At 38.7% G+C, this 14,048-nt stretch overlaps 1 protein-coding gene across 22 annotated transcripts in view; it reads left to right on the top strand.

The window, feature by feature from the left end:
- The window catches only part of OSBPL6 (oxysterol binding protein like 6), a 198,710-nt gene that overhangs the window by 163,309 nt on the left and 21,353 nt on the right, over window positions 1–14,048 (top strand). For 16 of the 22 annotated variants that reach the window (XR_010410225.1, XR_010410228.1, XR_010410226.1 and 13 more), the window contains 3 exons: window positions 1,786–1,951; window positions 4,965–5,098; window positions 6,005–6,028. Coding sequence is in view for 18 of the 22 variants with exons in the window: in XM_064586753.1 (XP_064442823.1) it covers window positions 1,786–1,951; window positions 4,965–5,098; window positions 6,005–6,028 (324 nt within the window). In the remaining 4 variants the exon portion in view is untranslated. The remainder of the gene's footprint in view (window positions 1–1,785; window positions 1,952–4,964; window positions 5,099–6,004; window positions 6,029–14,048) is intronic. The other 6 variants (XM_064586760.1, XM_064586765.1, XM_064586761.1 and 3 more) reach the window with 1 other exon arrangement.

The following is a 14,048-nucleotide window of genomic DNA, read 5'->3' on the forward strand; positions in this document are numbered from 1 at the left end:
TCTTATAACTTCTTTGTAGACAGGTGTTAAAAGCACCTTCTAACATCCCCATTCCAAACTGCAGTTATTAGTACCAGAATATTCCAAGATCAGGCTTCCTCCCTGGCACAGGATTTCAGGGAAGCCTTGGACTTCGTTCCTGAGCACGGTGTAAAGGCTGCATCTAACATTCAGGATTCTTAAGTGCAAACAGTGAGACCTGTAGACAGCTCCCACCTAAGCCATCACTGACAGAAGACCTAGCTATCCCTTAAATTTTTGAATCCCATCATACCCAAATTGATGAACAAAAAACTGAGTAAATAACTCTAATTGAATGCTGAAGAGGCATGACTTGTCAGCCAGCTCTCTCCATCTCCTCCATCTATCCTGTGTATCCTCAGTACGCAAGTACATGCTCCTTTTTCCTGTTCTATCTCTCTCTCTGTCTCTCTCCCTGTCTCTTTCTTTCTTTTTTTTTTTTTAAAGATTTTATTTATTTATTTGAGAGAGAGAGCGCACATGAGGGGGGGGAGGGTCAGAGGGAGAAGCAGACTCCCCGCTGAGCAGGGAACCCGATACGGGACTCGATCCTGGGACTCCAGGATCATGACCTGAGCCGAAGGCAGTCGCTCAACCAACTGAGCCACCCAGGCGCCCTCCCTGTCTCTTTCTATCTCCCTCTTCCTCCCTCCTCACCCCTCCTCCACTTGCTCTCTCTTCTTCTGTCAGGAAGTTTAAAGCTCTATCAAAATAGGGGGGAAAAAAAGGAAGTGGTTCTGATATACATCTGCATCAGACAAGTGTATTTCCTGCTAGCTAGAAGGTGTGAATTACCCCTTAATTTATATAAAATTCAGCTTGTGGAGGAAGTCTAAGAGAGATTCATGAAGATAACTGAATGAACATCTGTGCAGTAAGAATTAGGGGAGGTTACTGGTAATCTGATTTACAATAGGAATTGGTATTCTCATTTTCCAAGAATGTTTGGCTGATGCCATTTATAATGGTCAGGTGTAACCTTCTAGAAGGAGAGGGAACGGTGCTTTGTCTCCACCCATCACAATACTAGCCCAGATCCAGTGCAGGCAAGAAAATACCTCTAGCCATTTGGGAAAATCTATAGTAATATGACTTTTTTTACTTAGTGCTTTTCAATATTGGCCATTTCATAAGCCGTGTTTGTATGTGTAACAGTGTTTTATGTAACATACAAAGGTAAACGACAGTAATTTATATCATGTATATTTCATTTACAAATATTTTAATAAATCAATTTCAAATTTAATTGAGTCTCTTTAAGCCATGACTATATTTACTGTTAAACTTGTTCATGTTTTATCCAATGGCCACGGAGCAAGTAAATCTTCCTTGAATTTTTTTTGCCCGTTCCGTAATCTCCTGCTCCAGGCTCAGAAACAAGTGAGCATAAAAAGTCCTCTGACACGAGTACCCAGACTTTGTGAGAGTTCCAACTACTGTTTCCTGCCAGTGATTTTTTAGATCCAACTGTGGGTTCAGAGCTGGAGCTTATCTGGGATTCTGTCTTTCCTTCCTGTCGTTCTATAGTCATCTCTCGCTGTAACAGGGAAAAGCCAGTGAGCCCACAGCAGTACTCGATCTACTCTCAGAACTGAGAGTTCTTCCCACTTCAACCACCTGCCAACTAAACGAGTACTGAGTGTCTCTGGGCGTGTCATTCCAAAGGGACCTAGTATTTTGAAGAAGGGACGCCATCTTTCCTACGTACGAGAATGTGGACTGCTGTCCTGTTGCTCTTTCCTAATTTGTGCTGTCCCCTTTCAGGTCCCTTTCAGTGCTACCATGTCACCAGTCCGCCTGCACTCCTCCAACCCCAACCTTTGTGCAGATATCGAATTTCAGACTCCCCCTAGCCACCTCACCGACCCTCTGGAAAGTTCAACGGATTATACAAAGCTTCAGGAGGAATTTTGTCTAATTGCACAGAAAGGTACGGGCAAATACAACGTGTCCTTTAGAGACGTTCTCTTCTTTGGTGAGAGGTTGCCGTTAACTCTTTCATTCTTGTCCAGGTGGTCATGGTAGAAAGGACTAAGCAGTGTATATACTGATCGGAGTTCTAGATACAAAAATGCAGTGGGGTGTGATGCCTGCCTCTTGGTTCACAGTTTTGAACGGAGAAAGAAAGTGTCATAAGCGGGGGAGAGAAAGGGGGAAAGACACCAAGAATTATCCTAGGCAGGCCAGCACACACTACGACTCAACATCTCTTTTTCAGTGTCGTTTAGTTCTCATTTAATACAGACTTGTGGGCTATCCTTAGCAGTCGTTCTTTTTCCTTTATTAAATAACACTCATTGATCTAGGCTCAGGCTCAGGTAGGCAGTTCTGTGCCGTGTGGCACAGCCTGGGCTCAGTGATACTCGGCCAGAGGCTGGGCTGGGCTGAAAGATCCAAGGTGGCTTCATCCATATTCCTGGCATGTTGGTGGGATGGCTGCAGGGTCACGCACAACTGTGTCCCTCTCGCTCTCCATGACAGCTCAGGGCTCCAAGGGAGTGGACTAGACTGAGATGGAAGCTGCCAGGCCTGTTCACTTGGCACAGCATCACCTGCTGCTCTCTACTGGCCAGAGCTTCACGGGCTAGTTCAGATTTGAGGGGAGGGGAAATTGAGCCCACCTGGGAGTCCCTTTTTTCATATTAAATTTTCAATAAGGCATGTTGTGTAAGTTCATGTGTTATCAGCCACAGAGACAGGGTCTAATAAATAAGAGGCAGGTAGTAGCTTGTAGGTAGACCGATCAGTCCTGTCTATGTTTACCAAGAGCCTGGGTTCCAAATTACCACCCCCCACTTTTGCTATAGCATTTAAATTTCAGTTGCTGAAATTCATTTTTTGACTTAAGATAGTACCTTCCCAGGCATTGTCTTTGAAAATGCATAATCTCTTGAAGAAAGATATACATGATGTGGTTTTCAGCCATTTACATCTTATTGTGAATTAATCACATTAATTTACCCTGAGGCTGTTGGTAATAGGTGATAAGATATTCCTGAAAATGTGTGCTAAATGGAACATCTCCTGTGCCCCCATAATGCCCAAGAGCCTGGTGGCTCAGGAAAAGAAGGGGCACACACTGAGAACATCTCTAGGAATGTTGAAGTCAACAAAATTTCATACTCTCAAGCCATCATCAAAGATGTACTTATGAGATATTTCTTTAATTCTATAATCATAAACAATTAAGCTAAATCTTCTCCCCCACCCCACCCTTCTTTCTCTGTAGATTTCTCAGTTGAGATTCTGAAAGGCCAACTTTCTTTCACCTGCTATTTTACTCCTGATACATTTTTGTTACATTTCTTAGCCAGATGCTAATTATGTCATTAGATTAGAGCAGTGTTATTTTCTTTATATAACAGCATAGGATTATGGCCAGTAACTTTTACTTCTAACAGCAAGGGGACAAGAGGATGGTTGTAGGAGCAGGCAGAATGAGACAACAAATGTGTGAATTAAGTACATATAGCACAGCCTCTAAAGGGAGATGAATAAATTCGAAAGTAGCCCCAGGAAAGCTTTGTGTATTTGGTTGCAGTCCTGAGGTTTTCAGGAAATCCATGTTTCAACAGGATTTTAAAGCCTCTGTTGAAACAACATATTTTCTTTCCAACTATACTAGAAAAAAAGGGCTTTTCTATGACTACTGAGTGAACTCTTTAGAAAGAGTTATGGATTTTGAAATGTATGAGAGTCAGCTTTTAGAACTGCCAGTGGGGTTCATGTATTCCAGCTATCAAGTTATTACCTTTAAATTGATGATGACTAGAATGTGGCATATAAATCAATAGATTGTGAGTCCCTTGTGATCCCATCATTTTTCCCCTCTTCATTCAAGCCAGTGTTTTTTGCTAAAATTTTCCACTTCTTAAAAATAACTGTTCTCAAATATGGAAATCCCTATTTTAGAAGACTTTGCATATATAGAAACTGTTATTATAAAGATAGGAGTTGGAAATCCAAACTTCCTGTATTTCAAACTTAAAGACTACCTTAGATTCTACCAGTGTATGTTATTAGGTATACAGAAAAGGGGGGGGGTTGTTTTTATTGTTGCTTTTATTTTGTTTTTTTGTAGTTTTATTAAGATATGGTTAACATATAACATTTCATAAGTTTAAGGTGTGCCTGTTGATTTGATACACTTAAATATTACAAAATGATTACCATCATAGCATCAGCTAACATGTCCATCCTGTCACATAATTACCATTTCTTTTTTGTGGTGAAAACATTTAAGATCCACTCTCTTAACTTTGAAATATATAATACAGTATTATTAACTATAGTCATCAAACTGTACATTAGAATTCCAGAACTTACTCACCTCAAACCTGGAAGTTTTACTCTTTGAACGCACTGCTTACATCAAGATGTTCCTGGCTGAGAAAGTAATTCAAGTGCTATTCTCAAGACCAAATCATTTCCTACCTCAAAGAGAACTAGTCAGGACTTCTAGATCAGCTTCCTGTTTTATTTTGGCAGGATTTATAAAATGCTCTTTTTGGGTACCTGCTTTGGGGAAATAATATTTGAATAGTTCTAAATGATTTGCATGAGAATTCATTGTACACAGAACTGTTCATATATTCTTATCAACCATGACAGTGTAAAACCTGTTGCCTTTTCCTTCTAGGAATGATAGATTAATTTTCTAAATGTTGATATTTAAGAATTGATATCAATATTTTATATCCTGCATCTAAGTCTTTTCTGGTATGAAATGCGTGAATTTTCGCTCTGATTAATTACCATTACCGTATTCGTTTTGTGTATAGGTATTTTGGAAGATTCCATTGTAAGGCTGACTTTTAACTAGACTGTAATATAATCCTTCCAGATAATGTCTATGCATGAGTTAAAGTGCTGAGGAATTTGTAATTTTGTATATTCTTTCTGGATCCATTTAATCTTTGTTTCTCACTTTTTCCCCCACCCAGTGCATTCTCTTTTGAAGTCTGCATTTAATAGCATAGCTATAGAGAAGGAGAAGCTTAAGCAGATGGTTTCTGAGCAGGATCACAATAAAGGCCACAGCACGCAGATGGCACGGCTCCGACAGTCACTGTCTCAGGTAAACGAGAGTGTTTGTTTCACTCTCATGATGCATACCTGATCCCATAAGGCAAAAGATTGGGGTGGAGGTGGTCTGTCATGCATGGCACGTTCAACCGAAACTCCCCTAAGACATTGCAATGTCAGCATTGAATTTTAAAATTCTCTAAAAATTAATTAATTAAATTAAAGTTGAAGTTAAACGTTTCTTGCAGACTAGGTCAAGGTAAGAGTAAAAATCAACCAAACTTGTTTGTAAACATATAATTTTTTTTTGGCTGATTTGAATACTTTTGATGGCTCTCAATGGTCATTTATAAGACCACCATAAATCATGCATTTATACATGATTTACACTTCTAAAATATGTTCCAGAATATATTTAATCCAGTGTAAAATACAACAGAATCTACCAGATCTTCCACACTTAATATTTTCCCACTTATACCACATCTTAATCTGTTGAAAATTATTGCTTACTCTTACCTATTTTTTTCTTTTCTGATTTATACTTTTAGAATTTCCTTCCTATCTAAGTTAGATAATTTCCTTCCTATCTAAGCTAGACTTATATATTTCAAGATATATTGTACAGCATAAAATATATTATTCAATATATATTCATTATATATTATTCAATATATATTCATTATATATAATTCATTATATATTATTCAACATGTATTGATTTTCATAATACTCCTCAAATACCTATATGTATCAAAGTTGAAATTTCTGATAAAAATCCTTTAAAACTGCACTTAATGCTTTTTTACCCTGAGCACTTCCTCTGAAATATTTCCTTCATTTAGTTTATAAATGCACTTTTAAAAAGTCCTTTGAGAATTCAATGTTGTTATGTGATTTTGTGTGAGAACTCAGTGTTTATATAAAATATTATTCACTTCCTGGTGCCTTGGATCAGAGTGAAGGAGCGAGCAAATCCTGGGTAAGTGGTTTTCCATGTGGATCGGCTCCTGCTTGAATAGTTTCCCTCAGTCCCTAAAAATGGACTAACTGTCTCACCGTGTTTTATGTACCTGAACTGTCAGCTTACCCTCAGTGTTCAGTTTCATGCTATTGAGTATTGTTACCTGGGCCACACTTGCTGTGTTCACCATAAAACACTGTCAGTTGAGGTGCATATCCCGCTTCCGGTGCAAAACCGGGGGGACTCGGGAGCATGAGCACTCAAAGCTGCAACTGTTTTGCCGGTCTGCAAAGGGCTTTTTCCCTAAGCCCATTTTAATGGTTTGCCTTGGGCTCCTCATATCATGTATCTGTTGAACACTCAGTCTGTGGTAATTGATCTTCGGAATCATTATTCTGAAAGTGTCATGAATCAGAGAGATCAAAACAATGGTTAGGTAAACATACAGATACCATCCTGTAAACATGCAAAATATACTCTTACCCCCTAAATGTTACAGTGTTTCCTTCAGATGTATTAAATGATAGAGGCTTAGTGGTATACACTTGTATTCAGAAAAATAAGAAAATGTATTTGTTTCTTTTGTTTTTCCTTTGCACAAACTGTTTTTTTTAAGTTTTTATTTTAATTATCTGGTGCTTATCACAAGTATACTCCTTAATGCCCATAACCTATTTCCCCCATCCCCCCACCCACCTCCCCTCTGGGGACCATCAGTTTGCTCTCTATAGTTAAGAGTCTGTTTCTTGGTTTGTCTCTCTCTCTTTTTCCTTTTGCTTGTTTGTTTTGTTTTTTAAATTCCATATATGAGTGAAATCATATGGTATTTGTCTTTCTCTGACTGAATTATTTCACTTAGCATTACACTCTAGCTCCATCCATGTTGTTGGAAATAGCAAGATTTCATTCTTTTTATGGCTGAATAATACTCTTGTGTGTGTATGTGTGTGTGTGTATCATATATATCATGTATATATTGTACAGTAATTCTATTTTTAACTTTTTGAGGAACTTCCATACTGTTTTCCACAGTGACTGCACCAGTTTGCATTCCCACCAACAGTGCAAGAAGGTTCATTTTTCTCCACATCCTCACCAACACCTGTTTTTTCTTGCGTTTTTTATTTTAGCCATTCTGACAGGTATAAGGTGATATTTCATTATGGTTTTGATTTGTATTTTCCTGATGATGAGTGATGATAAGCATCTTTTCACGTGTCTGTTGGCCAGCTGTATGTCTTCTTTGGAAAAATATCTATTCATGTCTTCTGCCCATTTTGAATTGGATTGTTGGTTTTGGGGGTGTTGAGTTGTATCTGTTCTTTATATATTTTGGATACTAACCCTTTGCCAGATATGTCATTTGCAGTCATCTTCTCCTATATATTCTCTCCATAGGTTGTCTTTTAGTTTTGTTGATTGTTTTGAAAATGTATTTGTTTCTTGCTTGCTTGCTTTTATTTGTTTGTTTGTTAAGACAGAGAATTGTGGGAGGGGGGCGCCTGGGTGGCTCAGTCGTTAAGCGTCTGCCTTAGGCTGGGGTCATGATCCCAGGGTCCTGGGATCCAGCGCCACGTCGGGCTCCTTACCTGGTGGGAAGCCTGCTTCTCCCTCTCCCACTCTCCCTGCTTGTGTTCCCTCTCTCACTCTGTCTCTCTCTGTCAAATAAATAAATTTTTTAAAATCTTAAAAAAAAAAAAAAAGAATAGGAAGTAGAGATCTGGTTTGTGGCATGGCATCAGATTAGAAATGATAAAGAGGAATGTTTAAAGAGATTCATTTGTTCATTCATTTATTCATTGTATTTCATTCAACTGACTATATATTAGGTATAGTGTAAGATTTGGAACACCAAGATAAAAGTAACCCTGGCCATGTCCCCAGAAAGCTTATGATCTGATTAGTGAGATGAGCAGTATTTACCAAGGAAACAGTTAAATGGACCAGGCTCTCTAGTCCATTCAGAGCAGCATATGGGTGGTGCAGATTTCTGGGGCTCTGGTTGTTCATAAGAATGGGAGATCCCTGACCTCAGAGCAGAGCCACAGATCAGGAGGAACTGAGCTTTGAATTGCGCCTGAGTAGACAGCAGCAGTTTACAAGGAAGGACCTGATGCTAACATGATGAAAGTAAAATAAAGCAAAGTTATATCAACTTTACATTTGGGGGGTTAAGTATTTTCTTCTCTTGTCAAAACATAATTTATGTACCTCTAAACTTAGAGCTTCAATAGATTTTTGTTGAGTTGCTGTTGGTTTTGTTTTGTTTTGTTTTGTGGTGGTTTTGTTTTTGGTTTTTTTTACTGTTTTTTATATATATATGTGTATATATATATATATATATATATATATATATATATATACACATATATATACACATATATATATTTTTTAACCAGAAAGCTCAATTTTACCCTCAAAAAATGTAAAAATAATTTGGTACTCTAAAAACAGTCTGTTATACCCTATTCACTGGAGAATTCAGTGCTTCCTATTGTGTGTCATCACAGCATTTCATGTTCTTATGTCTGACCATACCCTCCCATTGGGCCAGTCTATACTCGTTGCCCCTAAGGCTGGACTCTCTTTTGGAATTCCCCATTGCTTTTGCTTAGACATTTAAGTTTATAGATGGTTCACTTCCTTCTAGGGAATCACTATCCATGGTTAGACCACTGGAGACGTATCTGGAGAATGGCAGTTAACTCATAGTGGCCTAAGCATGGGGTGAACAAGGAAAAATTAATCTAGAAACAGCTAAGTAAGTAGATGGGAACCAGCTCATCAAAGACCACATGAAAGAGTTTAGATTTATCTCATCAGTTCTGGGGAGGCCTTAAAGAATTTTAACTGGTGAGTGATTAATGCCAGAAATTGAAAATGTGAGTGTATATTTCTGTATCTAGAAAGCTTACTCTGGTACATATGGACAATGGATGGAATTAAGGCAAAACTAGTTGGACAGAGTCTTAAGATATTTGAGATAATGCAGGCCTGAACTCAGGAAATACCAGAGTTTCAAAGGCTAGGGGAGGGGGGCCTGGGTAGAATCAGCATGGCTTGGAGATCAGCTGCATGTTAGACAGGGACAAGGAAACAGAGTCAAGACTCCTTGTGTAGCACAATAGTAATAGTTCTTTTCCCTGAGATTGGGAATACAAGAGGAACTGATTTTTCAGGCCTAAGTAGTGATTTTTTTTTTTGAGACTGAGGGGTCTGTGGGCCATCCATCAGACAATCAGAGATATAGATGTAGAGCTCAGGAGAAAGGTCTGGCTAGAAAGAAAGATGTGGATACCCTGGTACATTGGTAAAGTTATAGATATTGGTAAATCAGAAGAAAAGAGGGTCAGTGGTGCTGCTATATAGAACATTAATAGTTAAAGGACATAGCAAAAAGAGGATCCTTTGATGGAGACTTAGGGGAAGCAGCCAAAGAATTTAGATGGCGCTGACCATTGAGATCAACAGTAAAGGGTTTTGATCGTCTCCAGAAGAATCCGATTAAGCAGCAAATAGTATATGGACTGAAAGTCAGCCTTGGAGTTTGATAGCTGTGTCAGCATGTTCACATTTGAGGGGAAGGAACTGGAAGATGAGGAGACAGTGAAGATGGAAACAGTTAACTGATGGAACCATCCTGGTTGGCCAACTCTGTTTTCACTGTCGCTCTTTCAACATAGCACTCAGAATTGAACAAGGTACTTAAATAGCATATATTGAGACTAGTGTTCTGAGTACTTCTTTATATTAGCATAACTTCACATTATAGTGTGATTTTAGGTGGCCTGAAGACATCTTCAATCCATATTCAAGTGTTATCAGTTAAACTTCCAGATATTTTTCTTATAACCAGTTAAGTCTCTCCACAGAGAGGGAAAGAGAGAGAGAGACTGTGTTTAAATAACTTCTTAAATTAGTCTAACATTTTTAAAGTATATTTTTTATTTGTTATACGTCCTATTTGATATATGTAAAATTATTAAAATGCTGCTTTTCAGTACAGCTTTTAAGGATATCAACTTGGCAAATTCCATCATCCTTTTAGAGGACACATAGCATATAAAATACGTGAGGGGCGCCTGGGTGGGTCAGTCGTTAAGTGTCTGCCTTCCGCTCAGGTCATGATCCCAGGGTCCTGGGATCGAGCCCCGCATCGGGCTCCCTGCTCCGTGGGAAGCCTGCTTCTCCCTCTCCCACTCCCCCTGCTTGTGTTCCCTCTCTCACTGTGTCTCTCTCTGTCAAATAAATAAATAAAACCTTTGAAAAAAATAAATAAAATAAAATACGTGAAATTAGCATTCTTAACTACCTGTTCAGAATAATTGTTACCTGCCTCAGGCATGTAATAATTTGCAAGGCTGAACAGGATAATGAATTCCTCTTCTAAAGTGATATTTCTTCACTGATCTGTGTGTACACAAAGACATACATAATTCTGTTATTTTACCTCCATGAAACTTTAAAGGTAACTTTACACGTGAGAGGCGGCATAGATGTTAGATTCAAACCTGTAAGACCGGGCATTGTGTGTGGTCTCTATCCCTTTATAAATGACTTTATTTCACAGCTACAATTTCATGTCCTCCTTACTGTAGTATCCTGAACCCCAAGATCAAATAGTATATAAGACTAAGGTAATTTCAGTACCTCAGGTTACTATAATAATAAAAGATTTGACTTGACTTGAGTCTGTCTATAATACATTACCCTCTGACACTGTTACTAGTTTGGTCTCTGGCCCCAGAATCTATGCACAGCTTGTGCTAAATATAGTTGGTGTTGGGTCCATATAAATGTGAGCAGCAGAATATGTCCCTTGTACTTCAGCTAGAATTACTGTATTTCATTAAATCAACATGCCATAGATTGTTAGATGTACCATCATTATGTGCATTACTAAAAAAGAAAGCAAACTGCTGTCAATGAAATTGACAGTACTTCAGAGGTGTTAAATGTAGGAGATCTTAGAATCAATGAAATACAGTATATGTGGAAATGTAAGCAAAAAATCAACTTAAGGCATAGTACCATAATTAATATCCTGATTGTAGTATTTACCATCCTTCCTGTCTACAACATTTCACATACAGAAAATAAATATTGTGGGTATTTATCGGGATGAAACTTCCAAGAGTATTCCTGAATTCGAATTCCCTGAAACGTGGCAAAATTTGTTGTGCATGAAGATATTCTTCATAGAATTATTTGTATCTCTTTTTAGCTATCCAGTAAGTTTAAATTGATGTCATTTTGGACATAATTTGGCAATATTTCTTAAAGCCTTAAAAAGATTTTAACCCTCTGACCCGTGACTAATATGTCTAGTCTGAGAAAGTAATGCTGCATGTAGAAAACTATTATGCATACAAACATTCGTGGCAGCATTACTTATTCTGGGAAAAATCAGTAATACCATAAGTATCCAATTATAGAAGATAATCACTTATTATGCAACTATTAAAGTCATATTTGTGAAGAGTTTGCAACATCAAATAAAATATTTATATACAGGGGTGCCTGGGTGGCTCAGTCGTTAAGCGTCTGCCTTCGGCTCAGGTCATGATTCCAGGATCCTGGGATCGAGCCCCGCATCGGGCTCCCTGCTCCGCGGGAAGCCTGCTTCTCCCTCTCCCACTCCCCCTGCTTGTGTTCCCTCTCTTGCTATGTCTCTCTGTGTCAAATAAATAAAATCTTTAAAAATATATATTTATATACAAAGAATAAGTGATGTAAAGTATGCACCCGTTAAGTAATGTGGAAAATGTATAGGAAAAAACTAGAAAGAAATATACCAAGCTATCAACAATTGGTTGATAGGGTAGTAAGTTATGAATTTTTTTAAAATACTGTTTTTTTACTTTTTGTATTTTCCAAATATACTGTAGTAGTATGTACTTATTTTAGAATTTAAGAAAAGAAGGTGATTTTTAAGTGATTCCCAGGATTTGATTCTTGATCACTCTAGCTTTGACAGCTTCCATACTGATTTTCTCACTCTTTTTGAATCAGTTTTGCTTTTATCCAAAGGGCTTAAGTCTCTGATGATTCCATCTTGCCATATGTTTCATATCCTTTAGCCCTCAGGATTCCACGTTTCCTTCCCAGAACCCACAGTTCTGTTCAGTAAAATGTATCTGTCCGAGTCTCACCCAGTGGAAGGTCAGCCTCATCCATTGTCTGCCAAGGTGGATAATGGTAGTTAATAGCCAACATGGTGGGGATTTGGACAGCTAATTCTGGCTTGGGATTTCAAGATGGTAACTCCTTCTATAGATTGAGAAGGAACGGTTTGCTTCTCGGATATATTAAACTTGAATGTGTCTGAAGGACATGAGATATGGGGAAAAGGAATAGTGGAGAGTTTTGTGTGTAGTTCAAGGTCACTAACTCAAACAAGTAGTGAGAATAAGCCTAGAATCTGCCTGGTGAAGAATCTAAGCACAGTTCCTGTGGTGCTCCCTCCCCGTTAGGTCTTTGGTTCCATCTGCCACCAACAGAACAATGTCATTACTGACAAGTCTCCTTAAGCTTTTCTCGCTCCATGGCTGGTGTGAGTAGCTGATGATGCCCCTCCTTTTTCCTTGTTTCTCCACTGTTCATGAGCCTTGGGTACATTCTGAATGTTGTTTCTGCCATAATCTGGGCTCTTCCATGTTAATTATCACTAATAGTGTCCTTTCACAGAAAATACCTGTATTCCTCCATGTTCCCAAGATTTCCATGATATCATTATGGAGAAAATAGTTGCGTTTCAGGGAGGGAAGTAATAAGTGTGGTCTTGGGCACTGCCTGAGAGCACGGCACCACAGAGCTCATGGCACATGGCTGTTGCAAACCTCAGAAACAGTCTGTATGATCAAGGCAAAAGGAGGAGCTACCCGGGGAAGATGTTGCAGAAATGGACCATTGCACGCTCGGCTGTCTGCCCGCTTCCACCTTCTGCCACTGGGGCCGCCAGACTTGGAAGATTCCTTATTTCCATGCTTTGGGGGGCTATAGAACAACGACCTTCTTCTACCACTGCATATGTATTATTAATAAAATTTTCCTTTTGAACTTTTAGTTCATCCCCCGTTGCTACTATGGCTAGAGCTGTTACCGTGTGTGCCTTCCCACACACCTGTAGACACAATTGCATTTCATGACAATTGGCTGAGATAAGAGCTGAAATGAGAATTTCACTTAAGCTATCCAGAGCGAACAGTAGTACCAGTTTCGTGACAAATGGCAAGCCTGTGCTGAAAACTCCTACCCTGAGGAAAACCATTATTTATCCTCGCTGTGGAGTTTGTGTGGTGTTGTTTTGTTAGCTCTGTTCCAGTGACAACAGACAGTGCAGTCACTTTGGAGGAACCCTCCGTCGAGGTTTGTCTCAAACCATCAAGTCAAGACTATGATTCTGCAGTTAAAATCGGCAAACGACCCACCACGAGGCCTCCCACCTAAAGGACAGTAAAATGTATCTGATTCCAAATATTTCAATTAACAAGATAACTTTCAGCATACTTATGGGCAAAGAAATAGTGAAAGAACAAATAAGCATAGGTCTGTGGTCACAAAGGATAGGGGTAACTACCAAGTGTTTGAGATTTTGCTCTGGGAACAATGACCCTGAGCACTTTTGCAGCATGTAAAGATACTAGGATTCTTCCTTTAAAGTACATGATTTATTTACTATGAGAGTAATCATCTTTTATCTAAATAACACATTCCTGTTTTCTCAAAGAGCTAGACACATATTTCCTTCAATACATAAACGTAGCAACTGTAAGATCTGTATCCACCTTTACTCCATCAATACCTGACAGCCCACCAGACCACGTGTGTTATATTTTACACATATTTTACAAGCTGGTTATAAAGACTTTAAACAAAAGCCAAAAGCTATGAGTGAACAGTTTTCTCCTCAAAAAGCAGAAGCCGTGTTGGAGGGAGAGAGGAGAGGCCATTCTATGCTCCATGCTCAAGGACTATGCACTGCTCAATACAAGTGTAAAGTTTAGCCACTTTGTAGTTTATCCTGTTTTAATAGATA

Source organism: Mirounga angustirostris, unplaced genomic scaffold (assembly GCF_029215605.1).
Source record: "Mirounga angustirostris isolate CCGP_5_RB_7025 unplaced genomic scaffold, mMirAng1.0.hap1 SCAF_3, whole genome shotgun sequence".
NCBI lineage: Eukaryota > Metazoa > Chordata > Mammalia > Carnivora > Phocidae > Mirounga > Mirounga angustirostris.